General features: G+C 47.4%; 2 protein-coding genes across 3 annotated transcripts; one reads left to right on the top strand and one right to left on the bottom strand.

Annotated features, from left to right (window-relative positions):
* Positions 1–1,409: 1,409 nt before the first annotated feature.
* ATP5MC1 (ATP synthase membrane subunit c locus 1) lies at positions 1,410–4,016 on the bottom strand. 2 transcript variants are annotated; one of them, XM_059830479.1, is made up of 5 exons: positions 3,993–4,016; positions 3,363–3,411; positions 2,699–2,776; positions 2,239–2,414; positions 1,410–1,658 (listed from the first exon to the last, which is right to left on the bottom strand). In XM_059830479.1, the coding sequence occupies exons 2-5, from the start codon at positions 3,399–3,401 to the stop codon at positions 1,544–1,546; spliced, it is 408 nt and encodes a 135-aa protein (XP_059686462.1). In that variant the 5' UTR covers positions 3,402–3,411; positions 3,993–4,016; the 3' UTR covers positions 1,410–1,543. The 2 variants fall into 2 exon arrangements, with proteins under 2 accessions (XP_059686462.1, XP_059686460.1); XM_059830477.1 differs by lacking the exon at positions 3,993–4,016 and adding an exon at positions 3,922–3,974.
* Positions 4,017–4,955: 939 nt separating this feature from the next.
* Positions 4,956–16,827, top strand: CALCOCO2 (calcium binding and coiled-coil domain 2). Its single transcript, XM_059830476.1, has 13 exons — positions 4,956–4,986; positions 7,846–8,034; positions 8,388–8,490; positions 8,867–9,000; positions 9,729–9,854; positions 10,338–10,465; positions 10,568–10,658; positions 11,424–11,546; positions 12,266–12,364; positions 13,413–13,508; positions 14,207–14,348; positions 14,742–14,779; positions 15,302–16,827. Exons 2-13 carry the CDS (start codon positions 7,855–7,857, stop codon positions 15,368–15,370), a joined length of 1,329 nt encoding a protein of 442 aa, XP_059686459.1. The 5' UTR covers positions 4,956–4,986; positions 7,846–7,854; the 3' UTR covers positions 15,371–16,827.
* Positions 16,828–17,060: the final 233 nt, after the last annotated feature.

The following is a 17,060-nucleotide window of genomic DNA, read 5'->3' as shown; positions in this document are numbered from 1 at the left end:
GCCTGCCCGGAGCAGCGCGAGAGGGGAGAAGCTGTTACTCCGGCTCACAGGAAAGCAGCAGTTCTGCTGCTGGCCTACAAGGACCATCTCACCCCTACAATACCTGCCAGAGCCACCCAGAAGCACTCGCTCACTTACAGTAACAGCGTGGAAGCGTGAGCGAGCGATTTTAGTTCCAAGGTCACTTATGCTTTACCAGGGATACAACAACAACAGTTATTTATGCAGTTTCATATGTGTAAGGGAGAACAAATGTAGCTTAAATGCAGGTAACAGCGGTGTTTTCCTGAGACAGTAAGTCTTGAGTGCCTGACACGCTGACAGCTACAACCTGCTATCAGCTCTCAGAGAAGATTCCCCACTGAATTACTGTTGCAGTGTTAGACACTTGTTCCCAGGAGCCAGCCTGGCTGCAGATGTAGGATTTTCCCTCTCTAGTTCAGCCAGCAAGTCTCCCTTGAGTTCTTTTTGATTTCAGAGCCCCTTCTTCTCCAAGAAGTCTCAGGGAGAGGTTTTTTTAAGAGTCAAATTCTTCTCAGCTCCCTCTTCCCCTCACAGGGTGTAGGCAGCTATTACAAACCAACGGAGCCATTCCCATACCCTGTTCTTATCTCCAGGGAGGTCACAACCATGCTTCAGAGGCTTCATGCACACAGAGTAGCTGCATTAATTCAATTACCTAAAGCAGATAACCAGACAAGCTCCCCCAGTGCTCACCTTTCTACCTTCCTTAAAGGCACAGCTGTCTTACCACAAGGTCCAAGATTCAGGTTAGATTTTAGAATTTCTCCTCCCTAGTGTACTCCAATCTCTAAAACAGCTGAAGCATGTAACTGTTGGGGGGGAAGAAAGAAATATAACTCAGCTGTGGTCCTTTGTGTAAACTGATGCTTTCAGAAAGCACATGAATAGCATGACCTTGAAACCAGCTCTTCTTTGTGAAAGAAAATTCAGATGATATGGCAGTGCGTGTACTTGTACCTACTGGCAATTTAGTTATGCAAACACCATTAATACACTTCTAAGCACACTCACCTGTACCCAGCACCTTTTCTACATACTGTCTTTCAGATGCAAAAGAAAGACTTTTCAACAAAAGAAAGCATTTACAACAATGGTATGCGGAAAAAACAATGCTTTGTCAGCTCATCTAGAAGTATTTCCTTTACTAGGGCCATGCTTGTTGGGATTTTTGCGTAGCAGATTTGAGCTGTTCAAGGACATCCTCTCTTATCTAGCTGACTTCACATTAGTTTTTCTCCCCTCCCACCACCATTTCATATTCCCCTTCTCCTTTATCAGTGGGTGTCCCCATACCTGGGATATTTACCCTCTTCAACCAATACACCAACTTCCCCAAGGACTTCCCACCACTGGACCAGAACATAAGAAAAAAAAAAAAAAAGAAATAAAGAAAAAAATAAAGCCACCAGTTTATTTAGAGAAATCTTTTCTTTAATTGTCAGTCTGGAACGCTCTGATGGAAGCAGACTCAAACCGCAGAGGACAGAGTGATGGAAGCCACAGCCGGGACCAGAAGTTGTCACATAGCAAAGAGGATAAGGAATGCCACCATCAAACAGAAGAGACCCATGGCCTCAGACAGGGCAAAGCCCAGGATGGCATAGGAGAAAAGCTGCTGCTTGAGAGATGGATTCCTGTGTGTTGTACAAGGGAGGGGAACAAACCAGAGAGAGAAGAAAAACAAAGGATCCACAGTGAGAAAAAAAACCACCCAAACCAGCGTCTATATCACAGAAATCCAGGATTATCTCACATAGGCAACGGATTTGGGAGCACAAACCAGATTTATGGCAGGCAGCTGCTGGCTGGAGTGAGAAAGCCATGATTTTTCCCTGGTTTCAGTGATGTAGATATGCTGAACCCTGAAGGCTGGTTTCACCTGCCCTGGTGATACCAAGCAACAGTTCCTGCTAACAACTAGTGCTTCATGTTTTCTAGAGGCAGGCAGAGCCCCACAGAGCAGCTGCATCGTTCAGAAGTAAGTATAAAGTGGATTCAAACAATCTGTGCGCTTTCTTATTTATTTTAATAGAATAATGGATTATAACAACCATTTTACATGCCAAGGATGACTGCTTCAGTTACACGCAGTATCCGCTTCTGTACACTACACATGTAGAGCTGGCCATATATTCCAGAGAAAGCTCTACTAACCCACTAAGTTTAGTGCTGGGAGAAGGGAATCAGCTCAAGCCAGCCTGGCATCTTACTCACCTGGCATAGCCAATGATCAAGCTGCCAAACACTGTCCCGATACCCGCTCCTGAACCAGCCACCCCGACCGTGGCAGCACCGGCACCAATGAACTTAGCAGCAGTGTCAATATCCCTGGAAACAGCGCTGGTTTGGAACTCGCGGCGGGTCAGCTGTGGATGGGAAATGCCAGCTGGCTGTGGGATACAGGAGAAGAAACATGCTAGTGACACTTTTAATTATTTTATTATTTTAATAAATATAAAAGTTTAATAAAACATGATCACCATTTATCCTCTACTCCAGGCAGACCAAGATCAGCCAAGCTTGCTAAGCCATCACCGACCTGGGCTAGGAGCTATGCCCCCATATTAGCCATCCTCTTGATATACAAACTTACTCCATCTCAGGAAAAACCATCACGTATCACAGGCAGCAAGCACAGAAATACAGGACTCAGTTTACCGCAGAAGAGTCTCACCTGTACAGTCTGAACCTCAGGCCTGCTGAAAACAGACACTGAAACTGGTCTGGCCAGAGCCCTGGAACAGCACCGGAACTGAAGCAAAACACAGACAATTAACTCCTGTAGTTGGATGTGTCCACACTAATCCTCAGAAGAGAGCAGTTAATTTATGAAGAAGAGTCTTAGAATTTTTTAAAACGTCTCAAAAATGAAACAAGATGAAAAAGCAAAGGCATACGCAAATGTAAGATATTCTATTTTAGCCAGTTGGATTAAGTCCATGAGCAACAGTACCACACACTGCAACACAACGAGAGTCCTATCTGCTACATCAGTGCAGTCATTATTACAATCCCACACATTTTCTTCCTAATTCATACCTTGAAAGAAAGGGGTGATCAAATGCCTCTGTGACAATCAGTTAGCTTATCTTTGGAGAAGCCCTTCGGCCTGCAGTTCATTGCACATCTACTAAGATGGGAGGTATCACCCTCCCCCGGTCACCAGGGGTCACCTTGTTTCCTCTCCTTGTTAAATCCATGGTAAAAAAACCCCACATGATCCCACCTCAGCTGAGGGTGTCCAGGACAGCATTTTGAACCAAGCAAAACAGAGAAAGGCTTCACAATCATATCCCCCCACTATTATTATACTCCTGTGACAAAAAAAAGTGGCTTACCAGAGCTGGGGAGCTGAGGAGAGCCAAAGGAGCCTGCATTTTGCTTAACCTAACACAGATAAAGGAAAACAGAAAAAGAAAAGGAAATGGGAATCCCAACACTGTTGCCACCAGCCAACACCCCCCTCTCGGGACTGACACGCGTCCACGTGCGGCCGCGTCCCCCGAGCTGTGCCGGAGGGTTTTCCCCACCGCTCCCACGCACGGCTCCCGGTGCCCCCGCCGCCCTCCCTCCCGCCGTTAATCCTCGTTTGGGCCCTTTCCAGGGCAGACTTAAAGCTGCTCATTCTTCCCTTCCCTGACTCGGTCGAAGCACCCCCCAAGGGCCAACTGAGCCCGCCCGAGCCCCGGGGGATGCGTGGGGACAGCGGAGGCGCCGACGCTTCTCACGCCCTCCGCGGCTGCCACCTCTCAGCGAAGGGCGCAGCACGGACGGGCGCCGTCCCCACCGGCCGCCCGGGCCCAGCGCTACCCCGCGGCCGACGGAGCCCCTCCCCGCTGCCGGCGGGGGGGCCCGCGGTACCCGGAGGGGGGCGGCCGGGCCGAGAGCGGGGCCCACCTGCGCGGGGTCCGCTCGGGGCTGCGGCGACGGCGGCTGTGAGAGGAGCGCGGCGCCCCCGCCCCGCTCACCTTGCCGTGTCCCCCCGCGTCCTCCGCGCTCATTGGCTGCCGCCGCGCACGGCGCGCGGCATCCTGGGACAACATCCGCGCTCCCCATTGGCTGAGACCGAGGCATCACCTCCCACCAGCATCCGGGACAGCGCAAAGGGGCGGGAAGGCGGTGTCGCCACGCGGGTCGTTACTGGTTGGTTATTTCCGCTGTGTGCTTGCTGATTGGCTGGCGGTCTGGAGGTCTTCCAGAGGACCAGGAGGCGCGCTGGGCTGCTTCTCGCACCATAGAGGTTACCATAGAGGCGGGGCGGTGATGGCGGCGGGGCGGGCCCTGTCGCCGTCTTCGGTGCGCCGGCGACTGCTGCGCCCGCCCCCCCTTCCGAGTTTCTCCTAAAAGATCATTTTGAACATTTAAACGTCTTCCCGTGGTTTATTAAAGTGCCCGGTTCAGCCGTGGCCGAACGTCGCTGGAGCCGAGGTTTAGTGCCGCCGCCCCGGGGAGGGGCTGGGGGCCCTGGGGAAGGGGGCCGCGGCCCGGCCGTGGTGCAGGGGCAAGGACCGGCTCCGTGCCCCGTTACCGGCGGCCTCGCCCGCTGGGGACCGCCGTTGGGGTGAGCCGGGGGGTGGCAGGCCCGCCCGAGGCCCCTGGGGTCCCGCTCACCGGGGTGCCCCGGAGGAGGAGGGGCCTCCCCAGGGCTGTAGCTCGTTACCGGGACTTTAAACTCCCGCTTTGCCAAACTCCTGAGTTCTTATCCCCCCCCTTCCCGAGCCCAGGCGACACCAGCCCAGCACCGGTGGCCCCGGTCTCTCCCTACCGCGCAACCAGAGCGCCTGCACGGAAGGGCGGTACCGGCGGTGGGGGGGGGCACTCCCGCACCGAACTACAAGTCCCACCAGCGCGGCCGGGGCCGTCCCGGGGGAGGTATCCCGGGAGAGGCGGCACGGGGGGGCTCCGCCTTTTCCTTGTCCGCCTCCTGCTCGCAGCCCCGGAGGTTTCCAGCCGTGCCTCTCGGTGAGTGAGCCGGGGGGGGTGGCGATGGGGCCCCGTATACCCCCCGGGAGGCCGGAGGGGGGGCTGCCCCGCTGCGAAGCGGCGGCGACACTTTCACTTTTGTTTCCCGGCGGCAGAGCCGGGGGTACCCGGCCCGGGGGGGGGGGGCGGAGGGACACAGCCCGGTCCGCTCCCCGCCCTCCGCCGCGACCCTATGCACGGGGATGCTAACGGGGACCGGAGCCGGCGCACCCCCCGTGGCACCCGTGGGCGGGGGACCGCCCGGTGCATCCGAGCCGCGGTGTCCCGGTGTCCAACCTCAGCTGGAAGTTGGTCTCACTTGGGCAGGGGGAATCCGCGTTCTTCTACATCTTCGGGGCGCTGCAGGTTAATGAAAGAGGAAAAGGAAAAAACCCAGAAAGTCCCCGGAGAGAGGTTGAGCCGTGAACACCAGAGGAACCGTTATTCCGCCGTCTCCACGTGCGCTGTAACGGTACCTCATGAGCTCGGCCCCGGGCTGGCACTGCCCGTTAGGCATTAACACCCCGAGGGAGCGGCTGTCCCCGTCCCCTCGGGTGGCGGCAGCCTGGCAGGGCCCCCTCTGCCTTCGCAGGTGACTTACGAGCCGTTTGCGTAACAAAAATATGAACGTTAATAAAATGTCCTCCCCTCTCTACTTCCTGTCGTCCTTTCCTGGACGTGAACTGCAGCCTCTGCCATCGGCGCGCTCTGCGTGGTTTGTTTTCCTTCAAGATCACAATTATTTTCACCAAAACCAAGGTCTTTTTTTTTTTTTTTTTTCAGCAGCAGAATGCGCTGTTTTGCTGCATCCAGGCACTGACTCTTCATTTTCTTTCCAAGTTACTTTTAATCCTTGTGGCAGCAAGGGCTCGTGTCCTGCCCTGAAGCGATGCAGTAACATGATTAAGGTGCTCTCCTTAGATTTATTTTCTTCTTGTCTCCTGTCTGGTGGCTGTCAAGAGGTCACTGCCATTCGGGAACTGCAAATCATAAAGGCACATCAGGGTAGGAAAGATTGACATCAGCCAGATAAAGACTGAGGCTTAGATGAATCGCACACCATTTCCTACGCTTTACTGAGATCGCTGAAGGTGAAACTGCAGCCTGGATATCCTGGAGGATTGCACCGCATCATGTCTAGGGTCTGCCCTGCCTCCCGCTCCCAGCAGGAGGAATTCTCCATCCTCCCAAGGCAGCCCGTGTCAGTGCAGTTATCGCTGCTCTTTCCAGCTGCGGATACCTTTTCCTTTCTGAGCACAGCCCCACAATCCCCATCTGAACTTCTGCCTGATTTTCAGGCTGTTCTTTGGCACAGAATACAGACGATCTCCTTCTGGGTGATGCCAAGCAAAAAAAAGCAGGGTTCCAGGGAGTTCATGTCCATGTGAAATTCTGGATGGGAGATGACCTGAAATGCTCCAGTGGGATGGTTGTTCAAGATGAACTTTCCCTCCATTCTGACGTCAATCCTTGCTGCTGCTGTCACTAAGATCAGCTGAGAAGGTTCTGCTTTGGATTCCTGGAATTGAATTGTCCGGGATTGGTGGTGGGGTTTTGTCAGCGGCGATCTGCCCCTTGACAGATTGCCAGGGCTGAAGCCTGGCTGCCAGCAAGACGTAGTGGCAAAGAGGGTGATTTAGTGTTCTGTTTCCAGTCCTGCCTAGGCTCCTGGCAGTTCGGATACCATTTTGATCGATGCACCCACTACAGATTTATGTTGTCATGCATAACATTGTGTGATTTGTAGTGTCACAACACACTGCAAAGTTTTCTGCATAGATAACTCATGCAAAAGCTTTAATGCTATTTGTTGACCCTGCTGTCATGCAACATATTCATTTTGATACTGAGAATCATCTTGCAGTTTCAGCGTAGCAGTCACGAGTAGCAAGGCTATAATAGCCTCATGACACAGGCTTGCGAGACAGAGCTATGACGACCTGCCTAACCAGGATCTCCTCTGTTTGCGTTCTTCCATGGGAGCTGAGCTTAGCCAGGTACCTCTCTTCCCTGGGAGACAGGAAGCTGATAATGAAAGATGCTGTATTTGGAGGTCAAGTCATTGCGTTGGATTTGAATGCAGAAAGCAGAGGAGGCTGTTGAGTTTGCTTATCACCAGCATGAGCGTGTCTTGTGTGTCTCACCACAGGTCAGCCTGTGAAGGTGGTGTGTGTTAGGGCTGGGACTGCACAAGCCTTGGACCTCCTAGCATGATAGATCGTAAGATGCTGGTTTTGTCTTGTACTACTGTTGGAACATTTCACTGACGCAGCAAAACCTCTATTCTTCTCAAGCAATGTGCTAGTCTCCAGATTTCAGAAGAGCTGTTGCACCCCCACATTAACTACATGTGGTGGGGATGTGCCTGGAGCGTCAAATCACATGAAAAACATGATGTGAGGCTGCATGTGGGGACAGCCGGCGTTCCAGAAGGGTCTTCAAGCATGGGATCCCACCAGCAGGCACGCACGCTCCTCCTGCTGCAAGGCACCACTGATCTGTAGGGTAGTCAGCAGGTCCGGTTCATGGGGTCCCACGCAGGCGAGAGGCTGCTGTGTCACACTGGCAGCCTCAGAGCACCAGGCGCCGTGGTTGGGAAGCAGCGGTCAGATGAAGGAGTCTTATACATGTCTGCTGAAGAGGGTCTGCAAGCTGCCGTGGATGTCAGGAGCAGCCTGGCCACAGCGGCAGGGACTCCAGCGAGCTTGTGTGCCTTGCTGAGAAACCTTGGTGTGTGCGCGGGGGGTTTTGGACCTCACAGCTATCTCATTCCCAAGCCGTGCCTTTCCATACCCTTCATGGACACGGCTATGTGTCTACCTGAAGATGAGATAATCCCCTTATTCTTTCCTCTTGTAGACTTCCACAATGGATGAGACCTCAGATGAACCTCCCAATTCTGCCATCCTCTTAGACAACTTCCACTTCTCCCAGGTTGTCTTTAACAATGTGGAGAAGTTTTATGTTCCCGGAGGAGACGTAACCTGTTGTTATACCCTCACGCAGAACATCGCTCCTCGCAGGAAGGACTGGGTGGGCATCTTCCGGGTAAGTGAATAGTTAAACCAGATGTGCCAAGTATGAGAAGGCAGCAGCAGGCAGAAAGAAATAGCGTGGACTTTGATAGAACAGGGCTGGGGAGTTGTTTTCAGTAATAACCTTGTGTAATGGAGGTTCTCTTTATTGTGCCTAGGGACAAAGTGCCAGACCTGTTGTGACCTGAACAGCTTCAAGGCTAATCAAACACTCTGATTATCCTTTCATGCATAGACCACAACTCTTAGAAGTCAGGATATCAATGCAAAAGTCCTCCCAGTAACTGATCTATGTGGAAATATAGTCCCATTAGCATAGGATAGACATGAACTGTGTGATGCCATATAACAATTTTGCTGTTGCAGGTGGGATGGAAAACAACCCGGGAATATTACACGTTCATGTGGGCTCCTCTGCCCAGTGACGCCCACAGTGATACCGCTGTGCAGCAACAGATCCAGTTCAAAGGTGAGTTGGGAGCTTGGGTCACTCAGGGGATGTATGCGCACGCACACGCAGAGGCATGCGCACACAGACTCCCACTTTTCTGCCACCAATAAGCACTACATGCATAATTACCGAATATCTGTAGGACCATGCTTTGGGAGACTTATTTCAAATCCCATAATAAATGACAACAGTTTGAATCTGCTAAATTCTGCCATTCTGACTGAGTGATACGGTTTGTTTTCTTATCACTGGCACAAAGAATTACTAATGGTGCAGGAATGGTACTGAGCTAGGATGTCTCGGTTTTCTGGGGTTCTCACTTTCTGTGCTATATAGTTAAGAGACTTGAATAATTAGAAGCTGCATGTGACGGGGTTGTTGTGTTTGTCTGAAGCTTACTACCTACCGAAAGATGACGAATACTACCAGTTCTGCTACATTGACCAGGATGGCATGATCCGGGGAGCCAGTGTGCCTTTCCAGTTCAGAGCAGAGACTGAGGATGATATCCTGGTAGTTACCACACAGGTAGGTGTCCTCTCTTCCTCTGCTTTTTCCTGCCTCTGCTTTTATTGGCATATGCTCATTGCTAACACGGAGCAATCCAATAAATCGGATGCCAAGCTAGAACTCAGCAGACTTGGATTCTATTCACGGCTTTGCTACTGATCTGTCACACAAGTTTGCGCAGCCTTTGTTTCTCTACCTGCCATTTATCCCTTAGATTGTGAGCTCTTTGTAATGGGGGGCGACTTAATACATAGTGTTTCAGGGCCTTTTGGATATTTTTAAATGAAAATGTCATTTTCATGGAAACAGTTTCCCATTAGATGGGAGTAAGAGCATGCACATGGACAATAATTGAGGTGCTGTGAAGCCAAGCACTCTTCTTTTGCGGTGTCTTGTGTGCAGCCCTTTTGTTAACGACTACACTGCACACATGGTCCTAATCTAACAAACTGCAAAAAGCCCCAAACCTCTGCCTCTGCTGACTTCTGCGGACACAGAAGGCATTGAGCATCTCCAAAGATCAGGGGTAGTATGTGCTCAGTATTCAAGAACTGGGCTGATGGTCGGCTTTGGACAGACTGGGGAGAGTGAGGTAGCAGTCTGGTCTGTGCTAGTAGTGGAAGCACAGGGAGGTACACGGTGTTGCCTTTTGCAGAGCTCGTCTTTCTGTGCTCTTCGCATTGTGCTATTTGGAATGCAGCTTTTCAGTGCTTCTGTTAGGACCGAAGAACTTTGTTGCTTGCCAGGGAGAAGTGGAAGAGATTGAACTACAAAACAAAAATTTGCATAAAGAAAATGAGGAGCTGAAAGCAAGCTGTGCAAGTCTCCAGAAACAAAACTCTGATCTGCAGGAAGAGCTCAACAAGACACAGGTAAACAAAAAAGTTAATATAATAAGTCAGAAGCTTTAAGTCTGAAAGATGAAGAGGGACAGAGTCAGGTCTTGTTCCACTGTATGCTTCCAGGAGAAAATTAAAGAGTTTTCTCCCCATGTTATCTGTTTAATCCTTTACCAAATCATACAACACCTCTACTGTGGTAAGAACAATAATGATGAACAAGAGGCATCAGCAGACACAGAAGTCAGGAACATATGGGAAGGGAAGTGTTCAAAAATGTTTTGTAGGCTGTCCCAAAATCGCATGATCATTATCTTTTCCTCCTTCAGTTTTGCTCAGGGCTTAATATAAATTAAGCGGGGTCTGAAAGAGTAGTCAGCATGCAAAGGAGAGATTTCCCTCATTCAGATGGGCTGCTTGGAAATGTTGCATTTGAGGGGTTTTGCAGTTCTTGTGTAGAGCGGGACTATTGCTCAGGTCCCATTTACCTCCTGTCGACCTCACTGTAATTTTCAGGAGCTGCAGAATAGTTTAGAGTCTCTAAGGAGCAACACAGAGAAACTGGAGCTGGAGCTGAACTCCCTGAAAAAGGAAAATAAACATCTAAAGGAGCTGGATGACTGCAGAGAGGCAGAACTGCACCAGTAAGTGCACCCCTCAAAACAGGATTTCATGTAAGCACCTTGCCTTTATGGATTAAATTTCCATCCGTGAAAGTATGGTGTGTTTTGATTTGTTCTGAGTAGACTCAAAGAGCAAATTCAGAATGTGACCTTTGCCAAGGAACACCTGGAGACCAGACTGAAAAGAGCCCTGGATCACATGGACCAGCTGCAGGTAGCAAACATATGGCTGCCCTTTTTTGCTTTGCTTCGCCTCTAACAGAGAACTGAGCAATCTTGAGCAAATATGTGGTGTATGGGTTTCTTTTATGATTACCTGGGTTCTTTAGGAAAATGTCAACCTTTGATATGATTTGACCTTCAGGAAACCTCAAGAAATCTGTGTTCTGGAAGGAAGGGTAGAGGGGGATGTGCTAAGAGAAACTGTAAGCATTTTATTCCCTAAAAACATCCCCTTTGCATGCTTATTAAGTTGACCAAAATCAGACTGTTGTTTACCTCCTGCTAGCTAAGGACCCAGGCAGAAAACACTTCTGTTTTGCAAAACATTCTAAAATTATGTTCAGTATGTGGGTGAAAACAAGACTTCTAGCTGGGAGGTATGTGAAGGAAGAAGGTAGACTGGATATAGCTTGGTTGTTAGGTCTGGGACATGGGACACCCAGAACCATGGGCTATAGAGTCTCTGTTTTTCTCTTTGTTCTCTGACTTCCCAGACTAGAAGTGTCATGGTGAAACTTAGAGAGCTTCTCAGAGAATGTATGAATGAATACTGTGTTCTGATGAATACATCAGCTCCAGTATATCCCCATGGCACTATTCTCAGTTTCTACAAACGTTTTAATGGAAAAATTATTGCAGAAAAAAAATTTAAGCAGCCATGGGTTCTGGAGCTTTGCTTTCTGCAGCAAAAGGTGCCTGTGCTCCTCACTCAGAGCTCTTCAATTTTCACTTGCTGCGCACCCTTCTTTCTCCCTAGTCTGAAGTGTTGAATTACAAGAAACAAGTGGAAAACCTGTCTCATATAGACCACGACAAGACAGAGCAGCTTGAAAGTTTAAAGGAAGAGAATCACCAGTTACGCATGACTAGAACTGCACAGGTAAAGCCTTTCCTGAGTATCACAGTGCTTGGGGGAGCCAGGGCAGACAGGCTGAGGCATCCTTGGCAGTGAGCAGGTACAAATATTGCTCAGTCTTACGAGAATCTAGGGGATTCCATGACAGAAAATGTCTATGGTGGTGTGGGTGTCCACACAGGTGGTTCTGTGAACACACCATCTGACAGATTCTTATAGTATACATATATTCTTATAGTACACACGCCTTTATAACTAGGCATTGTAATTCTGATTCTCTGTAGCAGGAAAATTCAGTCTCTGCCTTGATCTCTTTTGAGTTAGCTCAAGGGATAAAGTAAATCAGTGGGAATTCAGGATTGATATTTGGCTGGTTGCAAATCGTTGCATCTAAGCAAAATTGTTTCAGGTCTGGGACTTACGGGTAAATAAAACAAGTCACCCTAAATCTGCCCAGACTATATGCTGTTAATTTTACCTCCAACAGGAAGCTGACTAGTAATTGGTGTGAGGCAGCAACATTGCTGGTCTTCTCTCTGTTGATGTTTTTGTCTCTTTCTCATCTTTAATATCTCAAATTTAGCATTTAATAATCAATAAAATAGATGCAATATGCTCAGAATGCACCAAAATAAGCTGTACACAATACAAAGTTTCTGTTCTGTAGTTTGGTGCTCTGCCCCACATCCTTCTCTGACACCTCTTAGCAACTCCGCTCGTGAAAATCTGGGATTTCTGTGCAGAAAGAAAAAAATAAGGAGCTTGAACATTCCATGGAAAACTTGAAGGGGACGAAGGCCAAACTCTCACTTTGTCTGTCCCACTGTCTGCAGAATAAGCAGGTGCCCAGTGTTTCTGGGGGTGCTGCTGGGGAGGTGGCCAGAAGCGCTGAGCACACAGCTCTGCTGTGTTGTATGGAACCTGCTGGTACCTGTGCAGGGGAGCTGAGAGTCACTGACAGCGCTGTTTTCCGCCTTCTTTCCATTTGCAGAACCATCACAATTTCCCTGTGATGTTGCAGATGGCTATATGTATAGCAAGTTTAAGTTTATGGACAAAAGGCTTGCTTTTCTTGGGTAACTTCTGCGGACCTTTTAGAAGTAATCTACAAACCTCAGCATGGGAAATCACTCCCTGAAGGAATGTGAAGGATATAAAAGAAAAGGGCAGCATGTTGCAGCATTTCTTTCTACTGAAGAAACCATCACTGGCAATGACTGAGGCCGTCACATCATCTTTAGCCTGTTGCCCTGAGTGACTTTCTAAAGGTGCTTCTCTCTCTGTATGTGCTACTCAGGAAGCTTTTGGAGGCTCTACTCTGACTTTGGCATTGAAAATTAGATGCCTAAAATAGATGATGTGATTACCTCCACTGTGATGCCAAATGTTCAGGTTTCTTAGTGATACTTTGAGAATGACTACAGAATCCCTATGTACTCTAGCGCATCTAATTTACTGATTTAATTCAAGAGTCAGCTACAAGATTAATTCCTAAGAATGTGCTGGCTGTCCACTGTCAGTGCAAGTCTCACAGCACCAGAAAACCTGGCAGACTTGGATAGCTCCCACCTGCCAGGGCGGATTTTTCAGCTGTATGAGATCCTTTTCTTCAGCCTCCCTCTTTGTTTGACTTGTCGTATGTCCCCTTCAGAGGTCATGTGTCGTCTTGCATGTTGTAATGAAAATACAGAGCATACGTGAGTGGTGACATGGAGATATCCTAGGTGACAAACTATGAAATGGTAAGACTACCACTGAAAGTGAAGGTTTATTTGTTGGTAATAAATGCAGCAGGAGGCAGCTAGTATATGACGGCTCCAGTGCTTGGAGCTGTCATCGTTTTATTTGCCAGTTCCCCACGATTTACCAAGTAACCCTCTTCTGTCATAGCAACAAAACCACGACTTAATGAAAGAACTTGAGAAGCAGAAGCGTTCATTTCGGATTCTGCAGGCAAGAAAGAATGAAGCTGATGAGAAAAATCAGGTGAGAACTTGGCACGACTCCCTCGCCTTTCCCCCGTATTGAATATTACACTAATCTCTCAGTCTAGCGTTCAGTTCCATTAACACTTCTACCAAACGGATCACTTGCTGTGCCTGCACGTGGACTATCCCCTAATGCCAGGCTGTCTGCAGGCACGTACAAATGACGGTGTGCGTACCCTCACAGTATGGTGTTGCTGCCATGACTGTACAGCCTAAGAGGAGGGGTCCAAAAACTTGCACCTTTTTCCCCCACCACAGAATAGACTGGTTTACTCATAATAGCGTGGGGATTTTCAAAACCTCCTAGTGTTAGCTTAATTCTGACACCACTGGAATGCATGGACTTACTCATTTAAATGGACATAGCCCTTTTGTCCAGTCTAAGCAATGACTGCTCAGTTTTGTTCCTTACTCTGCTTACTATCCTTACAGGATAGTCTTCCGTCTTTTAAAGTGTATTACTCTGTTGTGATCATCTTGTCTGCCTTTCTGAGCAGGCCACAGAATAGATCCTTGCCCTTCCTTACCTGACTTGCCCATTTGGTCAAGCAGGACTAACAGTGAGCTACCTAAAAGAAGTTCAGACCAATTTTGATTCTAATATAAGAGAAACTATGTTAGTGCAAAGCACGACTTTTCTCTGAAACGGTCTCCTGAGCTTCTGGAAATTCCTTCTGCCCTTCTGTCCCTTTGCAGGAACTAAGGAAAGAGAATGACAGACTCCTGAGGCATCTCTCGCAGACTAGAGAGGTTTCTCCCTTCTCCGTTGTTTCACAAGCTCAAGCTCCAATTTCAGCTCCTGAAGTAGGAGGCCTTCTGTTTGGAAATCCATATTGTGGTGAGATTACTTGACATTCTGTCTGAAACCACAAATACATGGCAGTTAGAGTCTCAGCAAATTATCCTCCCTCTCAAATTGAATGCTGTAGAAAGGACATTATTAGCAGCACCTCTGTGCAGCTTTGCATGTGTGCAGATGACTTGGCAGCTGCAAAATGCTGCCAGGTGTTACGAGTTGACTTAAATGATCAGCTGTCTGTCCATTTTCTGCCAAGAGAGACAACTATTAGCTGGTTTATTCAGCAGTGAGACAGCTAGTTCTGTGGCTTATATCCAGTTTCCATAGTCCTAAATATAGAGGCTTAGATTCAGAGCCACATCCTTATGTTTCAAGAATTACTAGTTAGCAGCACATTACATTTGTTGTGGCTAAAATGATTTCTTTTTCCAGTTGCAGGAGCAAACCTGAGGGCAGGAGCTGCAGACGTAGTAAGTAAAGTGGACACAACTGGACATGAATTAGTGGTTTATGGACACGAATTTGTGGTTTGAAATAAAAAGCTCCAAGTTCAGCTCTGTGGCAAATTGTCTACATACTGGGTTAGTCCTGGTAAGAGAGCGGACAACAAAATGGAGCCACATATGCTTAACACATAGAATTAATAACAGTTGTTGGTGTTAAGGAAGAGAAAGGAAACTCTGTTGACCTTAAAGGACCAGCTCTTGGCAGCATCTAATGTCAGAATGAGCAGTATGCAGCTGCTAAATACCTTGTTTCATATTGGAGACATGGACATGTGCTACCTAGGATGGAAAGTTAGAGTACCTCTCAGAAGCTCTTGACTTTTTAGTGCTATTTAGAGAAACCTGGAGACATCTGAAAACTTGAAAGTATTAGAAGTCAGAAAGACTTCTCCAAAAGTGATAATATCTGGCTACTAAACTTTTCTGTTTCTTCTCTTTGAATATAATTTTTAAACTGACTTGATTTGCATTTGCTTTGTACTTCAGGCTTCTATAAGGAAATGCCCCGTGTGCAATGAAGTATTTCCTGAAGATACTGAAATTAAGTCAGTATGAGGCTCATCTGTAGAGCCATCTTCTGGAGTGCCCACTCTGCAGTGAGACCTTTGAAAAGTCCAATTAGCAGCTGTTTGATGACCATATTTTTTGTCACGGCCTGGAATAATTCTGAATTCCTATCTGCTCTGTAGAATAGGTGGCAGAGGCCACAGTATAGAATAGACCAAAATCCCTGTATAGGCTTGATTCATGCTAATAAGATCACCCAGACAAGACTGACTATGCCACTAGTACTGTAATTCTGACCTTTCTGTTCGTGCAGCACATGACCTACACAGAAATCTGGTCAGACATCCACACCCTCAAACTGAATCGCCATCACCAAACTTAAGTCCTCTGTCTTGGATCAAGTATATATGCTTCTTAAATGAGTTACAAATCCCATAACTAGTAATTTAGTTGAATGTGGTACCAGTTCTTTAGAACAGGATTGGCCATGTAACTGTTCATCCAGGTAGGGATCCAAGTGATGGGATGTAGTACAGCAGTTTTCTGTACTTGGCTGATACATCTCTATTACAATGGGTTTATTCTTTAACATAGCACTGTGATTGCTAACCAAAGACCAGAAACATTCTGTCATCTTTCAGGATCACACCTTCAGTCCTCCTCAGCTTCTAGAATGCAGAATTAATTATTAATAAGTAAAAAAGTCTAAATAAAAATGTATCTCTTCTTTCACCATCAGTCGTAAAGCAAGTGAAAGAGACATATTTATAAGGTGACCGAATATCTGTTTGCAGATCTGAAGGTCTAGGGCCGTCCTTCCAGCAAAGCAGGCAGCACGGCTTATTCTAGGGTGAGGCACGTGCGCTGTTTTCTCCATCTGTCTCAGGATGAGGAAAACCTGAAATCTCTGAAACAGAGAAGGTGGGTACAGCGTGGAGCCCGTAGAAAAGCAGTAGCTGAGTTGTCTTGGCAGCACAGAGGATAAATGGTCTCTCAGTCAGAAACTGGGCGTCCTCATTTAAAGGAAATGATGACTTTGGATTATTTCCCTTTTATGTTTCTAAACCTTCTTGATTTAACAAGAAGAGCCTGTTCTCAAACCAAAACACTGTGATTCAAAACTAAGTGCCTTGAGATATTACAATGCTTTGTGCACAGATTATCCAGTTACTATTTTTATTTCTGCTTCGGGATTTTCAATTTATGATTAACAGCTCTTTTTTCCATGCAAACACAAATGGGTAAAGGTTTATTATCCAGCTGTATTAGACTGTGTTTCCTGCTGAATATCTGAAGTAATAGAAAATCCTAAGAAGCTTACATAGAATTTTAAGAATATTTAGAGTAACAAAGACTTCACAATGTTTTAGTGTTTTGGTTCTACACAAACTTTTTATCAATCTAGGTCTAAATAGAGTATTTCTGTCTTGAGATGTACTATACTGGTAAGCATTATTTAAAAAAACCTGTAAAAGAAAATAACAGCAAACAAAAATAAAAGCTATACGGAGAAAATATTTGAAGATGTCTATGTCTGTTCATTCTTCAAGAAAGAAATTGGAGGAATTGATGGGGTCTTAAGGGAGCTATTTGCAGGCTTTCAATTACTTTCTGAAGCTTCTGTCTTAGAAAGTACTTAAGCATGTCTCTGAAAAACTTTTAGCATGCAACATGGTATCCTATGGGTAGTGGGACTGCTTCTGTTTAACAGAAAGCCCGTATTTAACTGGTTAATCCT

The sequence above is a fragment of the Gavia stellata genome, chromosome 28 (genome assembly GCF_030936135.1).
Source record: "Gavia stellata isolate bGavSte3 chromosome 28, bGavSte3.hap2, whole genome shotgun sequence".
NCBI lineage: Eukaryota > Metazoa > Chordata > Aves > Gaviiformes > Gaviidae > Gavia > Gavia stellata.
This window is presented reverse-complemented; position numbering and strand designations above follow the sequence as displayed.